The sequence below is a fragment of the Cricetulus griseus genome, chromosome 2 (genome assembly GCF_003668045.3).
Source record: "Cricetulus griseus strain 17A/GY chromosome 2, alternate assembly CriGri-PICRH-1.0, whole genome shotgun sequence".
NCBI classification, from domain to species: Eukaryota; Metazoa; Chordata; class Mammalia; order Rodentia; family Cricetidae; genus Cricetulus; species Cricetulus griseus.
In genome coordinates, this window is record NC_048595.1 from 167,691,293 (window position 1) to 167,711,464 (window position 20,172).

General features: G+C 36.8%; 1 protein-coding gene across 1 annotated transcript in view; it reads left to right on the top strand.

The window, feature by feature from the left end:
- Dcc (DCC netrin 1 receptor) overlaps positions 1-20,172 on the top strand; it is a 1,088,579-nt gene that overhangs the window by 380,162 nt on the left and 688,245 nt on the right. Inside the window, exon 2 of the mRNA XM_035440067.1 lies at positions 15,259-15,579. Coding sequence (XP_035295958.1) covers positions 15,259-15,579 — 321 coding nt within the window. The remainder of the gene's footprint in view (positions 1-15,258; positions 15,580-20,172) is intronic.

Here is a 20,172-nt window from a genome sequence, read left to right on the forward strand (position 1 = left end):
CTGCAGATTGGGCCAGGCATGAGGAGAGAGATTCTGAGCAATCTCCTGAGCCCTTCTGGTGTACACTCAGGATATGAAGCCCAGAGCCAATTTTCTAAGCTGAATGATTTCCAAAAATTTATAGTTGAAAAAGGCATTTCATACCAATGTATTTGAGTAGGATAGGATGCTCCACTTTGTCCTTTTTCTCTGATTGCAAATTTCCATGACAAAGAGATTTAAGTGATATAAATGTGCATGATGGATTTTTCTAGACTCAGAGTAGCAAGAGGAGGTCTATATTAAATATTTCAGTTAAGAGCATGTGTTTTTGTTTATTTTATCTCTGAGCTGGTTTGGCTCAGAATATTTTATGGAGTCTACATTGTTCAAAGCCTAAGGAAGTGGAACAGAAATTATATAAACAGAAATGTTAAAACAAATCCTGCATTAGAATTGAGCAATCTAGATTTGATTACTATCAACTTTCCTTAATGTTTGGCTGTGATCAAAACAATTCAAGCATCTGAACTTGTTGCCTGCATGTAAAATGAAGTTACTTATCTTTCTGATCAGTAAGATATCAAGAGGCAGCCAGGTAAACTCTGGTTTACCTTAAATACAGCATTGCAAATACAGTAAAACATTAAGAGACAGATACTGCCCGATGCCTGTGGGATTCAACACAAACCTTCAACAAATCCTCCTGCTGACCCATGAACTAGAATGGTGTGTAATCCTGATCCTCATATTCAGGCCACACTGCAGAAGAGACTAGAGCTCCCCATGTGTATGTGACTTTGATTATTGTCACTTAATTTCATATCTATAACATTCATTGCAAGGTCACAGTTCTTATAATTTTTTCTTGTCCAGAGAGCAAAAGCATTAGAAAGAAATTAGTGATAAAATTACATTGATTTGATTATAGAAAAATAGTAATTGAGTTGATTAAGAGGTTTGCAACCCAGACAGACATATCACAATGTAAATGTGATATAATAAAGAACTGTACCTTTAGTGTTCTCAGGATACATATTAAGTTCACAGACTCTCTATCTGCAAGTAATACGAAGTGAAAAATGAGATAGGAGAGAGATGCATAAGGGGTTATAGGTGATGGGAGGAAAGCATCCTCATAGATGAATTATGGGGATATTCACATTGAGACAGAGACCTGTGCTACATTAAATAAACTCAGCACATTGTCTTTAATTTTTATATGAATTTAATTTTTATATGAAAATCTGAGTTTGAATTTCCTATTGAGGGTTCAGGATAGTTCACAGATCCCCTGAATTGAATTAACATTTCTCTATCCTTCAAAGAGACCTGCTGTTTAGTATTTTGATACAGTTTAGACTTTTACTAGTCCTGAATGGTGCCACTTGGGAGATTATTGCTTTGCTTTGATTCTTACAGATTATTATCATTTTATCATTAGAGATAATGTGAGAGAAATGTTGTAAAGATCAAATAGGAAACATTCCTGAAAAGCAGCTTGGCAGAAATTCATCTTAAATGAATGAAAACAAGATTAAACAACTTCAAGATGCTAAGTGGCATCATCTGTCACACAATCCTCTTCTGCTCTGGAACTGCATGTTACCAAGGCATCTTTTGAGAAACTCACTGAACTGTGGCAGAGAGAAAGCTATGATGTCTTTTACAATAAGAAAATGAAAAAGGATGTCCCTTCATTATAAACATATTTTATGTAAGCCAAAGAACAAAGATAATTAAGATTATTTTTAAACATTGTTAATAGCTTTTATAAGATGATGTGAAAATAACAAATCTATTATGTGTCATAAGAAATTAAAATATGTTTTCCACCAGATTCCTGTACTGTACTGTTTGCAAATCCTCAGAAAAAGAACTGTGAGATTCAGAGAATTGGACTAGAGGAACATGTAAGCTAGGGTCAATCATCCTAGACTAGTGACTCCTGGAAGGGCTAATGAATGTGGCTAGGTGTTTTATCGCAGAAGTGAATGAGTAAATGAACTAATCTATTAGATAACATCACCTTTTATTTATAGTCTAGAGATTCAGTGTCATTTATAAAACCTTTAAAATTGCTAAATTCATTCCCTAAAAGCACAGAGTATTAAGTAGAATAGGGTGCATGATGGCAGATCAAAGTTTGGGCAGAAAGAGTTTGGGATAGGTAGGGGATTAGTTGTGGGGAGCAGGGGAGAAGGGGTGGGAGAGGGACCTGGGATTGACATGTGAAAGTATTCTTTCTAATACTTACACATTGTATAAATACACGTATCTATGATTGTGTACATGAATATCCAAATATATTTAAAACTGATTAAAAAACAAAACAAAACAAAACAAAAAAAACATTCGGGCCCTCTTTACTATCCACTTCATCATCTTTCTAGAACATAGGTCAACAGACTATAGCCCAATGTGAGCCAGATGTGGCCTTTTCTCTGCTTTTAATAACATTTTATAACTTGAAAATATTTTCTTAAGTTTCAATGTTCCATTCATTATTTAGCCACTTTGTCTACTAAGCCAAAAATTGTACACTGTTTAGCCTTTCATAGACAATACTGACGACTTGTTTTCTCAGAGCATATAAAGGAATGTTCCCAGTATGGCAGTGATCAACTTTGTTTTGTTTGGTTTTTCTTGTCAGTGATATTGAGTACCTTGGTCAGTCATAGTCTACAGGAGAATTAATTGTTCTTTGTTCATTTGCTTGTTTGTTTGTGTTTAGTGTGTTGAGTTCTTTCATTGAGTTAGAGGCTTTTCCTAAATTATTTGTTTTTGTCTATATATGTCTTATTTGCTAATTAGTTACTAATAACTTTGAGTTAGATATGAGCTACTAAGGACTTGAAAAATAGACAGGTGTGCTTGGTTTTCGCTTTCTTGGCAACTACCTTGTTATAAACATGAAAAGTCTCAGTTATATGATGCCCAATGGGGAGATTGGAGACCCAGATAGATGAGTGAAGTTCTATTCCCTCTAAGGGCTAAGTCTGAAGCTGTAGTTTGGTAGAGTTTCTATCTCTCAACAGTCTCTAACTAATTATTTTCACTTTGTATCCTGGAAACATGATCACATTATTTTGTATTTGGCTTTAAATTTGTAACAATTTTGAAATATTGTTGGAAATCACAACACATGAAAAGTCAGGTTAATGATATCAGCTCTTGTTTTAAAGTTCTAACAGACCCATGTTAGGGGATTTATAGGAGTTTTTTTTTTTTTTTTTCCAAAAAAACAGTGGCAGGTAGCCCTGTTAAGTAGGAGAAATGAATGATTCTTTTTGTTTGTTTGGTTGGTTTTTTGAGACAGGGTTTCTCTGTGTAGCTTTGGAGCCTATCCTGGCACTTGCTCTGGAGAACAGGCTGGCCTCAAACTCATAGAGAGCTTCCTGCCTCTGCCTCCTGAGTGCTGGGATTAAAGGCGTGAGCCACCAACGCCCAGCTGAAATGAATGATTCTTCATGCTAATGTTTCCTTCGTGTATCATCACATGTATGAGGCCGTCTTCATTTAAACTCACATAGATCATGTGTATCACGCACATAGAAGTTCAGCAGTCCCTTTATTATTTTAAGCATACAAAGAGTTTTTATACTCACATGTAAACATTTTATATAAAAGAAAGGAAGGAAGGAAGGAAGGATAAAAGAAAGAAAGAAAGAATAAAGAAAGAAAGAAAGAAAGAAAGAAAGAAAGAAAGAAAGAAAGAAAGGAAGGAAGGAAGGAAGGAAGGAAGGGAGTGCACTACTGCTGGGGAGATCTTTGAGCAAGTGCTGATCTCCCCAGCAGTTCAAGGCTCATTGGCTTTCAATGCCAAATCTTCTGTCCCTGTTATTATCATCATGAGTTTCCATCTTTGATGTCACCATGGTCTCTTCGGAAAAAAATAGCATTTTCCTGCCCAGACAAGATATAGTAAATATCAAACAAAATGAGTGACAGTATTTTAATGAAAACTTTTGGCCTCCATTTTTGAGAAAATTGGACTTCTTATAATACAAATATTTTATCAGTTTGTGTGCCTACATCAGACATCATGCCATAATGTCAGCCCCGAGTTTTGCTGAACGTTTAAGGTCTTCCCTGGTTGTGTCAGACCTTTAAGAAATTAATCCTTCCTGTTTGTGATAGGAGTTTCCATAAGATGAATAGTTCATTTCTCATGAATCACGATAAACCATCCCAGGCTCTGTCAGCAGCATGACCTCTGCAGTCTTTTATCTTCAAGAGAAAAAGACCAGACTATATTTTATGGCTAATGATGTGGGTTGTGGGTCTCTTGGAACTTCCATTAACTACATCTCTTTGTGTCTCATTTTAAACCCCTGGAAAACGTGTCACAGATTGACAATGAAGTAAATCTCTTCATAGAATAGATTTCTGTCTAAATTTGAGGGGTTTTATACAAGTAGCAAAAGTGGGCATATAATGGATTCCTAGACTATTATGATATACAGTTGAGTATATCTCAGCATTTTGCAGCCCCTATTTTCCTTGTTTCATTGATGACTGAACTGATTCTGTAGTGTGGTGCATTCATAGAGGATTAGCAAAGATCAGATCTGCCAACACCCTGAGTCACTTGACCACCTGGGATGATAGCTTTTTTTTTTTTGAAATTGACACTTCTTTTATTTGCTTATAAATTGCATAAACCCCTCTCTCTGGTGATTTGTTTAGAGTTATTAGAGGCTCTTTTCTTTTTTCAGTTACTGAATGTTTAATCACCATAAATTCTACCTATCCAATGAGTACTGTATCTGGACATTTCTTTTTTTTATTTTAATTAGAAAGAAGATTATATTACATGTTAATCCCAGGTCCCTCTCCCTTCCCTCCTCCCCTGCCCCCACAATTAATACCCTACCTATCCTATAGCCTATCTGCTCCCCAGGGAGGGTGAGGCTTTCTGTAGTGGGTCTTCAAAGTCTTTCATATCCTTTGGGACAGGGGCTAGACCAACCACCTTGTGTCTAGGCTGAGGGAGTATCCCTCCATGTAGGATGGGTTCCCAGAGTCCATTCCTATGCTAGGGATAAGTACTGATCCACTACAAGGGGCCCCATAGATTTCCAAGGTCTCCTCACTGACACCCACATTCAGGAGGTCTGGATCAGTTCCATGCTGGTTTCCCAGCAATCAGTCTGTGGACCAAGAGGTCTCCCTTGTTAATGTCAGCTGTTTCTGTGGGTTTCATCAGCCTGGTATAGACCCCTATGCTCATCTGTCCTCCTCTGCAACTGGATTTCAGTTCAGTTCAAGGTTTAGCTGTAGGTGTCTGCTTCTACTTCCACCAGCTACTGGATGAAGGCTATACAATGGCATATGAATTAGTCATCAATCTCATTATCAGAAGAGGGCATTTAAGGTAGCCTTTCCTCTGTGGCTTAGATCATTAGTTGGTGTCAAATTTGTAGCTCTCCAGACATTTCCCTAGTGCTTGATTTCTCCTTAAACCTATAATATCTCCCTCTATTATGTTATCTCTTATCTTGCTCTATTCTGTTCTTCCCCCAACTCAACCTCCCTGCCCCATCATGTCCTCCTCACCCCTCCTCTTCTCCCCTTCTCATTCTCCTAGTTCCCTCTCCCCTCCCCCCATGCTCCCAATTTGCTCAGGAGATCTTGTCCCTTTCCCCTTCTCCAGGGGACCATGTATGCCTCTCTTAGGGTCCTCTATATTTACTAGATTCTCTGGCCCTGTGGATAGTAGGCTGTTAAATCTATATATGTCTAAAATCCACATATGAGTGATTACATACCATGTTTGTCTATTTGTGACTATTACCTCACTCAGAATGGTTTCTTCTACTTCCATCCATTTGCCTGAGAATTTCAAGATTCCATTGTTTTTTTCCCCCACTGAGTAGTACTCCATTGTGTAAATGTACCACATTTTCTCTATCCACTTTTCAGTTGAGAGGCATCTTGGCTGTTTCCAGGTTCTTGCTATTACTAATAATACTGCTATGAACACTGTTGAACAGATGTTGTATGAATGTGCTTCTTTTTTTTGGGTATATGCCTAAGAGTGGAATTGCTGGATCTTGTGGTAGACTGATTCTCATTTCCTGAGGAACCTCTGTACTGATTTCCAAAGTGGCTGTACAAGAGTTGGCACTCTTACCAGCAGTGGAGGAGTATTCCCTGGATATTCACCAATCCCATATCCATGAGAGGGCTGATCTCCAAAATTTACTAGAACTCAAGAAGCTATCCTCTAAAACACCAAATAACACCATTAAAAAGTGGGGTACAGAACCAAATAGACAATTCTCAATAGAGAAATCTAAAATGGCTGAAAGACACATAAGAAAGTCTTCAACATCCTTAGCCATCAGGGAAATTCAAATCAAACAACTCTGAGATACCATCTTACACCTTTCAGAATGGCTAAAATCAAAAACACTAATATCTGGCCATTTCTTATTATTTCTACTGCAATGGTTTGGACCAAATCTCCACATCTCACATCTGTAGTATAGAGGTAACCACTTCACCAATCTCCTTGCTTTTCAACACAGCAACCAATTAGATCCTTTTTAAAACAAGGTCCCTCAAACCTGGACCTATTAAGTTTTAGAGTCTAAGTAATCATTCTAGGGGCATCTGGTTGGTATATTCTAAGATATGATGCACTCTCCCTGGACTTTACCCACTAAATGACAGTAGTATTTTTTCTGGATAAGGACCAAAACTGTCTCCATATATATGGTAAGGATTTAGAAGTTTGTATTTACATATTTTGAGAAAAATATATGTAACAACAATTAAAAAATACAAGTGATAAATCTAAGAACATGTGAAAGGCAGTATGGGAAGGGTTGCAAGAAAGAAGAGGAAGGTGGAAATGATGTGATTATATTCTATTTCTAAAAACCAACAACAGATGAAAACAAACAGGAACATAAAAAAAAACCAATTTCAATGTTCCAGTCAACAGATTTGCACACATAAACTACAATTCCCCCTTCTTTAAGGCATTTGATGAGCAATGCAAAAGGAGAGGAAGCTAACTTATAATTTACCACACTGGGAGGTAAAGGTTCAAACACAGGGCAGATTAAGCAGCACATCCAAGTTATTCTTTTAAGTGTTAATTTTTCACGGGTCTGGGAAATGATAACCTAGATGTCAGGCTATGTTACCTGTTGAACAGAAGGGGGGGTAATTCCATTACAATTTCTCCAGTATCACACAGCAAAATCGAGCTGAGACTTAAGAGGTTTGGCCCTTGAAGCAGAAGAAGGCTAAGAAAGTTACTCCCCACTCCAAAGTGGCTCTTATCACTTTTCTTCACCATTGGAATTAGCCAGAGGACACTCATAGAGTTGCTCCCGGCACACATTTTGCCCTATGGAAATCTTATCTGCACAAAGCTTCTTCTTTTTGCAGAAGATATCATGTGTTCTGAATTTCTGATGTGAAACCTCTGTGTGGATTCACTGAAAGATATTTGCCTGGGAAGTCGCTTTTGAACTGCACATCTTGTGTTTCTATTTCCGAATTTTGTTCTTGTCTTGTAAAGGTAAAAAGAAATTAGGGCCCACCATGTGAAGAACAAATGAGGTTCAGCAACAATTCTGGGGAGACATATGGTGTGTTGCATTATGTCAGTGAATGTTCTCACACTGAAATAACTTCCTGATTCAGTTGTGGCAGGATTCCAAGGGTTCAGTCTTCTCAATGACTCTTGGACTATTAAATTGGACCATATGTAGCCATATACTGTTTGTTTACTTTCAATATATGCTAAGAAAATAATTTTATAGACAACAGACTGACCAGATAAAATATACCAAGGTCTAGTTAAACTTCAGTTTCCTGGGTGGGCATATAGATCTCTTGTGTAGTGTATAGAAAGCTCTGGGTATAAAACTGCTGCTCTTTGGGACTGGAGAGATGACTTAATGCTTAAGAGCAAAAGCTTCTAGTCTAGAGGAACAATAGTTGATTCCCAGAACACATGCGACAGTTCACAACCATTTCCATTTTTTCTTTCTTCCTTTTTTTTTCTTTTTGAGATAGGTTTTGTCTGTTTAACAATACTTGCTGTCCTGGAACTCACTTTGTAGACTAGGATAGCCTCAAACTCATAGAGATCCACCTGCCTCTGCCTCCCAAGTGCTGGGATTATAGGCATGAACCACAACTGTCTGGTTTATTCTTTTTAAAAAATATTTTAAAGGGGTTTTTTGTTTGTTTGCTTGATTGTTTATATACAAAGACTAGCATAATCAGTTTCACTGGGTTTATGGTCTTGAATAATCCATTCAAAGTCACTTAGTCCATCTTTATGAGGCTCTCTATTCTTCCTTTACTGAAGGCAACACTGATGGTACATTCTCAGTCTATATTTCTAAATGAGACATGGAAGTTAGAGCAGACCAGGGAAGAGTGAGAACCCTGGAAGAAATTCTGTGGGTGACTCCAGTACACTACATCTTGTCTTCAGATGGCCATGGAGGTCAAAGCGTACAACCATTTGTAATCCAGGGAATCATATACTTTCTAGCCTTCAAAGGCACCAGACATGCAAGTAATACACAGACATACATGCAGGCAGAACAATCAGACACATAAATAAAACAAAATATAAGAAATAAAACTCCAATCTACAAAATAATTTTGAGTTTTAGATAAACAAAAAATAATATTTTTCTGTAATAGACCTATCAGTATATGTTTTACCCAAGTGTTAAGGACATATTTTATACTAAAATATATTTATATTTATACATATATTAACTTATATTTAATTCACATGTAATTTTTATTCCTAATTTTGTAAACTAAATCCAGCAGCTCTAATGAAGGATAAATTTTGTTCCTTTAAACTTTTCATTTAAATTTTTATTCAACACTTCATGTCAATAATTCTTTACAAAAATGCACCTGTTGCTCTTCCAGGAACATATTTCTTTGCATATTATTTGCATTCAGCAGTAAATACCATATACCCAACTCATCCTGATTTCTTTCTTAGTAATGAAGACTAAAGTTGTCAGGCATTGAAATCTATTAGTCTCTTTCAAGGGCTAGAATGAGCATAATCTTTTCAAAATGTGACCAAATAGTTGTAATACTTAGTTACACTTAGTTTCTCATGGAAGTATGAAAGGCTGTCAGTGTTGTGATAAAAAGCAAGGACACATTGTCAAGTGTGCACAGAAGCCAACACTATAGTACTGTTTTTGTTGTTGCCATTGTTTTATAAAAGAAACCTTTATTCCAACTTCCAGTAGTGTTTTCTTTTCTGAAAAATAATTTGAGCTATTTGGTTATGTAAAAATACTTCTGTAGATATCCAAACTTCACTTGCACCATGTCTTTGGTTAATAGACACATTTTCTGCTGGAACAGTCTTAGAAATCTCACAAAGTGAGTCCGCATGCCACAAGATAAGCATGGGTGTAGTGTTGGCCATCTTGACACTAGGCTGGACTAACAGACACATAATCTAGCTAAATATCTGATGCTTCAATTTTCTAGAAAACTACAATTACACTGCTGAGTTAGAGTCAATCAAAAGAAAGGGAGGGTCATGCAAAATATCTCATTAACCAAAACCCATTTTAGGAGAGAATTGTCCCTGTTACAACTCTTCAAGAGATACATTTTGTAGCTTTTCATCTAACTATTGCATGGAATGTTCTGATTGCCAAAAGCAGGAACTTTTATTCTTCTTGATATAGTGAAACTTTTGTTTTTGTGGTTTGTTTCTTTGTTTTGTTTCCAGGGGAGGAGGGCAGCAGAGTTCTGGTTATAATAAAAGGTGCCCTGTCTTGATACAGTAAACAATGTCTTGCCTCTTTACCTGTCATTCTTCAGTCTCTTAAAGAGAAGTGTGAAATAAAGTGTCACAAAAAATGTTGTTAAAAGAGTTGACTAATTGTTTGCCTTTTAAACTAAATTCCCATAAACTTTCATTTTCTTACTCTGAAAAAAAATTGTCTGAAATTATAAAAAAATCTAAATATATAAAATAATGAGGAGGTGCCTGAGGAACATATCAGTTGTTTTGCTCTGGTTCCTTTCTGTGCTTTAGTTACCTGGGAACCCCTTGAAAGGCCTTCCAAACACAGGCTGTTGGGCTCTACCCTTATCACTGTTGCTTGACAGGTCTATGCACTACATAGGATTATATTATTACCATGTTCCCTGGTGATGTTGGATTTGCTAGTATGAAACCTTCTCCAGACTTTACATCTTATCCACTGATATTCATGTATGTTTAGGAGTTCTGTTAATTTCTTTATTTTTTTCTTTGTAATGGTTTTATTCCCCAAACTGATTTCATGGCCTTGGACGTATTTTAAGATTTTGTCAGAACTAATGTCCAGAGTCACAGTTATGCACATTCTCCCAAATGTCCCAAAAATGTCTTTGAGTGTCCCAAAGAAAATTATATCTTCCACAAAATTATTTAATTTCCCTCAACTTATGTTGAGGGAAATGAGAGGGGATGGTACCAGAGTTACTTGGAACAGTTCTGAGAATGTGGACCCTATCTAAACCTCTGAGCATCTCAAGGTATATGTGATTTAAAATAGATGAAATTATGCATTAGCAGGTTGTATGGGGATTTGTGTGACATTTTCTAATCTCAGGCTCTTTCAGGAATTTCTTTTCACATCTGTGCTACTTTTCATCAATTTTTCTTTTACCTTTCATTGTCTTAACTACAAGCTTTTACATTTTGGAATCAGAACAGGATTTCTGATCCTATGGGGGATTATTTTTTCATACTCAACCATGTTTGATATTGTAGATAAAATGTCATACCTAAAAATCCATTCTAGGTTAGACTGCCCCTGTGGCTCACTGGGCTTTGAAATGAGCAAGAAAATGATAGGAGATGAAGCACAAAGATATACATTTACAGAAACAGTTTTAACACTTGGCTATTTGGAGGAGTTTCTAAAAATGGGTTGAAGACAATTTCTTCCTCTAGACACCAAAACCACACACACACACACACACACACACACACACACACACACACACACACACACAAATTAGTGAGGAATAATTCACTTTTGCTCACAGTTCAGAGGAATTTACAATTCATCATGGTGAGGGATGGCATGGTGGCAGTGGTCGGAGGACTGTCTTGGATTGGTCTATGTTGCTGAAAAAGAAGAAGGTGAGCAGAGATGCAGGTGTTCATCTGATATTCTTACCCACCTCCCTTAGTCAGTTTCCTTTCTCAGCAGCCATTGACTTCTTACATATCTTCTTCTAGAGGTGGGATCATGTGGAACTTCCCCTTCCCACATTGGCATGTCATCTAATGTCATTTGATAGGCTTGTTCATGGGATATATTGCTTTTGTTTCCTAGGATCATTTTTCCCTATTATGCCTTGGAGAAATGATCTAGAATAAGACATACTAGGCCTCTGGCTCTTACAATCTTTCCTCCCACGTCTTCTATGATTTTTCCCCTGAACTTTTGGTGGGGGATGTGAGTTATAGATGTATCATCTGTGGTTGGGAATCCATTGGTCACTTTTTGTCTGCATTCTTAGCAGTTGTGTCTTTGTGTAGCAGTTTCCATCTGTTGCAAAAAGAAACTTCTTATATGAGGGGTGAAAACTTCACTTACCAGTGGATATAGGGAAACCTATTTAGAGAAGCTAGAAATTCTTGTGGCCTAGAAAAATGTCAATAGTTAGTTCTCTTCTCAGGTCTGTGACTCTCCCTCTGTGGATCATTGTGGAAGCTTAAGGAATTAGGCAAGATTTTCCTCCCATTGAGCAGGTCTCTTAATTAGACAGTGGTCAGTTACCAAGATATAAGTGTTGTTCTCTTTTGAGCATCTTGCTAGGCCAGTCATTGTTATGGTTCTTAGGCTTCACATCTGGGAAAGACTATTGAGTCTTCATCTCTTTGGACAGCTTAAACAGTACCTGTGACACTGTGACAACCAGTGCTTAGGGATGAGGCATTTCAGGTCAGTTCCATGTCATTCCCTCTAAATTCTGTGTTCAAAGTGTGTGGTGTCTTCAGTCAGAGGTTCTTAAATCCTGGAAGGCAACTGCCTTAGTTACTTTCCTGTTTCTGTAATAAAATACCGTGAACCTAGGCAACTTAATTCTGGGAGTTTCTATTTTGCCTTATAGTTCTAGAGGAGTAAGAATCCATTGTGGAAAGGCAGGAATAGTAGCAAGTGGCAGACAGGGCTGCAAGACAGGAAGCTGAGAACTCCCAAGTCAACTTTAAGCACAAAGCAAACAGGAAGTATGGTGAGGCTGTAAGCTCTCAGAGGACACCCCCAGTAACATATTTCCTCTAGCAAGACCACACCTCCTATAGCTTCCCAGAGAGCAGCATCAGATATGGACCAAGTATTCAAATACCAGAGCCTATGAGAGACATTTCTCATTTAAACCATCACAGCTAGCAAAGGACATGAATATGGCCATATTGTTTTTGAAGACCCTTATATTTTACTCCACCCTACAACAGGAGGGATGGTAGTTTTCCCTTGCCTGAGTCTGTGGTTTTTGTTAGATAGGGCATGGCTTGTAATGGAGGTACCATTACCACATGTGGCATACTCCATATATATATAATTAAAATTACTTTAAGGAATGAGTTTCCTCCCAAGTTAAAGGACCCCACCCTCCATTTTCCAAACTTGGTAATAGAAAATAAGAATTTGTTAATCTGCATCAAAGCCTGCAACTGCTACGTTAATGGATTACTTCTTAGACACATCAAGTGCTTTACAAGTGGTCAGAGACAGCCTGTACTTCATATCAGCTGAAACTGACATTAAAGTCATTTGCCATTTCTCAATAACACTTTTCACTTGGGCCTGACTTTTCTCAAAAATTAAGTAATGCAAGTTCCTGAAATTAAAGAGGTTTCATTATTTCAAAGCCATATATTTTAAGTATAATTATTATAAGGAGAATTTAAAATGCTCAAATTACCAATGAGCAGCAAGGGTAATTGTGTCACGGAAAAATTAATCTTTATTTAACTTTCTTAAACCATGCACTCACAGCACTGAAAACTGTCATAACCTCCCTGTTTCACAGTAAGTAGATTATTTATTTGTGATAATGGGCACATATGCTCATTAACATGCTGTCATAAACAGCTGTGCTAAATGTATTATGTGCTCTGTGACATAAATAATGTACTCAGCATGAGGTTGTACTTAAAATATAGGCCCCGGGTAGAAGAAAAATGCAATAAATGTTTTTTAATATAGTTGCCTAGTCTTCCATTCTGAATTTACTTCTTCTGTTTTAAAGCTACTTAAATGGAAATTGTGGACATTATTCTGATGAAACACTTTGACATTCAATAACATTAGAACATTATTATGCTTTCTTGCCACTAGTATACCTCAGGCCAGGTATTTCCAGCTGGTGGTTCTTTCTGACAAATAAGAAAGACATGTGTAACTTAGAGTCTATCTGCATCTCAGTATACTTAGTAAGTTCCATTGATGGATGCCTCTGACTCATTCTTGTATCAAAGGTTTCCAAAATAGGAGCTGAGTTGAAAGATCCTGTTTCAATGAATACTTCCATGTTATCCGGGAAGGACATGAGTTCTGAGAATACACAAGAACATTTAGAATTGCACACATTTAAGTGATATAGATTGGACAAATAGCAAGGGATTTAGACTCTCAATTGGATGCACTTTGCACTAGAGAAAGAGACTGCTTCACTGTAATTGTGCTGGTTACACGAAAGTCTATAATATGAAAAGGATCTCAAGTTGACATGGACAGGATCAGATTGGAGCCTTTAAAGTTCTTTACCTTCATCACTTAGCATTACTGTGATTTTATAATTAATATTAGTTTGAACAAAGCTCTAGATGTTTTCTTTGGATAAGGGGACTAGTTGCAGGAAGTTAGTGTCTGATTAGAAGTGAGGCAGTTCACTGGAAAAGCCACAGATTTGAGGTCCAGTTTTAGAAACACTGGGTGTGTGCATAAGGGGCCTGGGTGTGTGCACTAGGGACCCTGGAAGAAAACAGCTGTTGTATCTGGAGATCAGGAATGATTCTGACTATGAGAGCCAATATAGGTCAATCCATGATGAGAATACCAATAGATGTCTGCAGTTTGAATCATAGGGAAATGGTAAGTTTACACAAAACCATCCACAGTATTCCCATTCCAGATAAATTAAGAACACTAAAGAAACTGAGGTTAACCATTGTGAGATGATTGAAACCTTGATTTACAGGTAGTTTTATGAAATTATATGCAGCTCCAAATGAATAAGGGACACTTGCAAGATTGATCATCACCTGTATGTTTCCATGCAATTTCTCCTGAAATTCTTCAGGAGAAAGCAGGATTAAATAGTGGCCAAAGAGTTCAGTTACACTTTAACAATGATGTCGTGTTAGAAAGAAATCACTAGGCAAGATTGTGGACTGTTAGCCTTAGTGATTGTTCAAAATTGAAAAGTCTTGATTTGAATGACTTAGGCACAAACCTGTCTGTGCAAAATGTGCAAACCTGATGACCTCCTGAAAACTTTGCAAGGCTTTTGATTTATCAGTTAGAGTACTAATAATAACTATACAACAATCTTCTTTAGTTATGCCTGCTCCATCCCCTCAGGATTCTTAAATTCTATTCTCATCCTTTTGTTGACTGCTTATGTTCATGACAGTTCAACTATAATATTCTCTTAGCTAAGCACACAAAAGATGTCTGGAAACATAGAGTCACCTCAGGGATTTTAGGCAGTAGCGTTATGATTTGCTCAGGTAGGTGAAATTATCTGTGTTTAACCCACTTGAGGTCTATTCTAAATAACTTTGTCTATAATACTGGTTTTTATTTTTGTAAAATTAAATGGGTAGATTAAAAATTAATAAGAAATGTTAAAATGCAAATAATGGAATTGGTCAAGACTCATTAATCCTATCTGTCACACTGACTAGTGAGGCTTAAAAGTATCTGGCTTTCTATGGAAAATATTCATTTTTATGTCTAAATTTTCAAATAATGACTTCAAGAGTATGATAGGTAATCATACTCTAATCCAAAACATGAATTATTGTATTTATTAGCAATATTTTTTCTGAGCTAGTCACTTCATGGTGTCCACATTAGTATTTTCTTTTGTTTAAGACAGTATTCCTGATCATAAATTTATATACTGTATTTGGAGATGAAAAATAAGGCCCTGTTTGAGAAATAAGTTTTGTGAGGAAATGTTGAGGAAATTCAAGTTAAAATTTTTTAGAACACAAGAATTCATTTCCCTTCTGCTCTCTTATTCCAGGTTTTCAAATCAAGCCCTTCACATCCCTTCGTTTTGTGTCTGAACCTTCTGATGCTGTCACAATGCGGGGTGGAAATGTCCTGCTCAACTGCTCTGCAGAGTCTGACAGGGGTGTTCCAGTCATCAAGTGGAAGAAGGACGGCCTCATCCTAGCCTTGGGCATGGATGACAGGAAGCAGCAACTCCCTAATGGGTCTCTGTTGATACAAAACATACTTCATTCCAGACACCATAAACCAGATGAAGGACTTTACCAATGTGAGGCATCCTTGGGAGATTCTGGCTCCATTATTAGCCGTATAGCAAAAGTTGCAGTAGCAGGTATGTAGATAATTTTTCTTTACTCCTACTTCTCTTATCTTTTCTGCGCTTTTTAGGAATAATAAACACTCCTTCTTAAAGCAATATACATTTTTGAGACTTATTATTTTAATTAAAGTAGTTATATCGTATAAGTTGTCATATGGTAGTTTATAATTATATCAAGTTAACTTTACATAGTTATTTGTATGTTGGGAACATCAAGTAATTACTCTTTTAGCAATGGTGAAACACACATTACAATCATAGCTAAGGACACCATGCTGAGTTATCAGTCCAGAATTTATATTTCTTCCTCCAATTAATACTTTGTCCTACTGTCACATAGCCCCCATTTCTCACCTATCTAACCCACCAAGTCTCTGTTAAATGTAATTCTTTTTTTCTGTGAATGTAATAATTTAGGGTATACATGTATGGAATCTAAAAACATGCATTATTTGTTTTTTCCTTTTTGATGTATTTTACTTAGCATAATATGTTTTTGGTTCAGCAACATTGCTAACAGATTTCCTCCTTGTGGATTAATGATGTTTCTTTGTGCTTGTATGCCACAGTTGCATTACTTCCTCATCTGCTGATGGTCACATAGGTTGATTCTAAACTTTGACATTGTGTCTATTATTTCAAGAGGCATGGAAGTTATAGACATCCCCATGTCTCATTAACTTTATCCCTAGGAGATAAACCTAGTGACAAACCCAGTGACATGCTTAAAGTATCTTATGCTGAATATATTTTTAGTTTTCTGAGAAAGTTACCCATATTGGTCATATTTTAGTTTTGCCACCAACAGTGTAATTTGTAAGTGAGATAAAATAGGGTTAAATGACTCATGTCTCAAGGTCTTTTACTAACTGTCCTTTTTCCATTAACATAGAAAACAGCAGGTGCATCTCAGTAGCATACAGAGCTCTGGGTGATTTGCTTTCAAAACAAAGTTGAATCAAGCAGATTCTCTACTTACATGAATGAGAGGACATTTTATTAATAAAATGTTAGAAAAATCATACTCTAATCAATTCTATTTTGAGGAGTCAATGCATTAAAATTTTGTAAAATCAATACTTTAAGCCCTGACAGCAGTATATTTTATTTTAATCACAGTGTCCGAATCCATAACTTAGACCTTCAGTGAGAAATAAAAATGTTCCATTGGTGCTTTCAAATGTAGCTACCTTATTGACATGTCAGCTCAACATTCAAGGAAGAGATAGACAATTTCTTTTTCATCTGGGAACATCAATATATGCAGAAATTAGGTAAATAGAATGGGTGGGGTATTCTGAGAGTCAGGACATTTTCATACCTGTTCCATCATGGAGAATGCCCATGAGCATTTTCTGTCACCCATGCAGCTCTAGATATGTGAGGAAAGGCATCAATTTTTGCTTTTACTGCTTTCTGTAATAACCTAACATATTTTGACTGTGATAATTTACACATGCTGGTGTTTGCATGTACATGTAATATATATGTATATATGAATATCAAATATAACAGACAAAACATAAAATAAAATTAAGTTCATCTATTGATTAAGCATACTTAGAAACTATTTCCAATGTTAATCTTTCATTTTCACTAAAATTAAAGCAAATATAGTGGCCAAAACAGCATTATATAGGCATTCAATTCTGTCCTAGTTGTCATCAAGTCTAGATGTGTTCTGGAAGATTAACCAAATGAGGACTCTTATCTTTGCTAATAATGCTACAAAGAGAGTTAAATGTGACCCACCAATGCCCTGTTCATCAAGGACTCTTATAACCAATGGTTTTACCTTCTCAGAATGACCATGTTACAATTCTGACTCTGAAGCTGCTAGTACCCCAAAGTGGGGCACACAGTGAGCTAAAACATGCTTGGAAAAAGTCAACAGGGTGTCACCGAGAATGGACCATAAAGAAACCAAATTATGCTCACCCTAATCTCAGAAGACCAGCTTCTAGAACTGTGAGAAACAAAATCCTACTATACAGAGACTATTCAATTTTTAGCATTTTCTTATAGAACAATAAAATAGGCTCATCCATATCAGTTACATGAGACTTTCTCTCAGCTAATGTGTTCTTCTGGGTACTATCCTCATTATCAGTATAATAGTCAGCCATTCTGATTTGTCCTAGATGGACCTGAGTTTGGCATTTGGAAATCCTGCATTCTGGCAAACCTATCAGTGGCCAGGCAAAACTGAGATGTTTATTCATAATACTTAATGGCAACTCTGACTGATTTAGTAAAGACATTTAAGTTAATGTTTTTTCTTTCCAATTTGCATCATTTATTAATTTTCCATTTCGTTTTTTGTGGTTTCTCCTTTTTATTATTATCATTAATTAATGTCCTGGTACAGGTTTTATATCAGCATGTCTCTTCATATATATATATATATATATATATATATATATATATATAATTTTATGATGGTAATTAGACCAATATTAAATTAGAAACAAGCTTATTTTACATGTGAATCCCATATAAACAGTGATCCACTACCAGAGGCCCAATAGATTGCCCAGACCTCCACACTAACATCCAGAATCAGGGGGTCAGAAATAGTCCTATGCTAGTTTCCCAGCTATCACTCCGGGGTCCATGAGCAACCCCTTGTTCAGATCAGCTGTTTCTGAGGGTTTCTACAGCCTGGTCTTGACCACTTTGTTCATCATTCCTCCCTCTCTGCTATTTGATTCCAGAGTTTAGTTCAGTGTTTAGCTGTGGATGTCTGCTTCTGCTTCCATCAGCTACAGGATAGCATATAAGTTAGTAATCAATCTCATTATCATGGAAGGGCATTTAAGGTAGCCTCTAAACTATTGCTTAGATTGTTGGGAGGGGTCAAACTTGTAGATCTCTGGACATTTCCCTAGTGCCAGAATTCTCTCTCAACCTATAATGGCTCCCTCTATTGTGGAATCTCTTTCCTGCTCTCTGCTATTCTTCCCCTGACTAAATCTTTCTGCTCTCTCATGTCCTCCTCTCCCTTCCTCTTCTCCCCTTCTCCTAATTCTAGCTCCTTACAAGTCCCCCATGCTCTCAATTAGCTGAGGAGATCGCGTCCCTTTCCCCTTCTCTGGGGGACCATGTTTGTCCCTCTTAGTGCCCTCCTTGTTCCCTAACATGTCAGGCAGTGTGGATTGCAGGCTGGTACTCCTTTGATCTATGTCTAAATCCATATATGAGTGAGTAAATACCATTTTTGTCTTTTTGTGACTATGTTACCTCACTCAGAATGGTTTCTTCTAGTTTCATCCTTTTGCCTGAGAGTTTCAAGATTCCATTGAGTAGTACTCCAATGTGTAAATGTACCATATTTTCTCTATCCATTCTTCAGCTGAGGGGCATCTTGGTTGCTTCCAGGTTCCGGCTATTTCAAATAATGCTGCTATGAACATGGTTAAAAAGATGTCCTCCTTGTATGAATGCATCTTTTGGGTATATGCCTAAGAGTGGAATTGTTGCATCTTGTGGTAGACTGATTCCCACTTTCCTGAGGAATTTACATACTAATTTACAAAGTGGCTTTATGAGTTGGCACTCCACCAGCAGTGGTGGAGTGTTCCTCTTTCTCCACATCCTCTCCAGCATCAGGTATCATTGGTGTTTTTTCTTTTATCCATTATGGCAGGTGTAAGATGTTATCTCATAGTTGTTTTGATTGGCATTTCCCTGATGGCTAAGGATGTTGAGCACTTTCTTATGTGTCTTTCAGCCATTTTAGATTCCTCTATTTGGAATTCTCTATTTAGTTCTGTGTCCAACTTTTTAATTGGATTATTTGGTGTTTTGGAGACTAGCTTCTTGAGTTCTTTGTATATTTTGGAAATCAGCCCTCTGTCAGATGTGTGGTTGGTGAAGATGTTGTCCCATTCTGTTGGCTGATGTTTTGCTTTGGTTACTGTATCCTTTGCCTTAAAAATGTTTCTCAGTTTCAGGAGATGTCAGTGTCTGTACTACAGGTTTAATGTTCAGGAAGTGGTCTCCTGAAACAATTAGTTCAATGGTATTTCCTAATTTCTCTTCTAGTAAGTTCACTGTGGTTAAATTTAAGTTGAGTTCTTTGATCCACTTAGACTTTAGTTTTGTGCATGTTGATAGACATGGATCAACCTGCAGTCTTCGACATGTCTGCATCCAGTTATGCCAGCACCATTTGTTGTAGATACTTTCTTTTTTCCATTATATAATTTTAGCTTCTTTGTCAATAATCAGATGTTCAGAGGTATTTAGGTTGGTATCAGCATTTTCAATTCGAATCCATTGGTCTACTTGTCTATTTTTGTGCCAATACAAAGCTATTTTCAGGACTTTAGCTCTATAATAGAGCTTGAAGTCAGGGATGCTGATGGTTCCAGAAGTTCCTTTATTGTACAGGGTTGTTTTGGCTATCCTTTTGTTTTTCCATATAAAGCTTATAATTGTTCTTTCAAGGTCTGTGAAGAATTGTACTGGGGTTTTGTTGTGGATTGGCATTGAATCTGCAGATTGCTTTTGGCAAGATTGCCATTTTTACTATTTTGGTCCTACCTATCCAAGATCATGGGAGATCTTTCCATTTTCTTGTATCTTCTTTAATTTCTTTCTTTA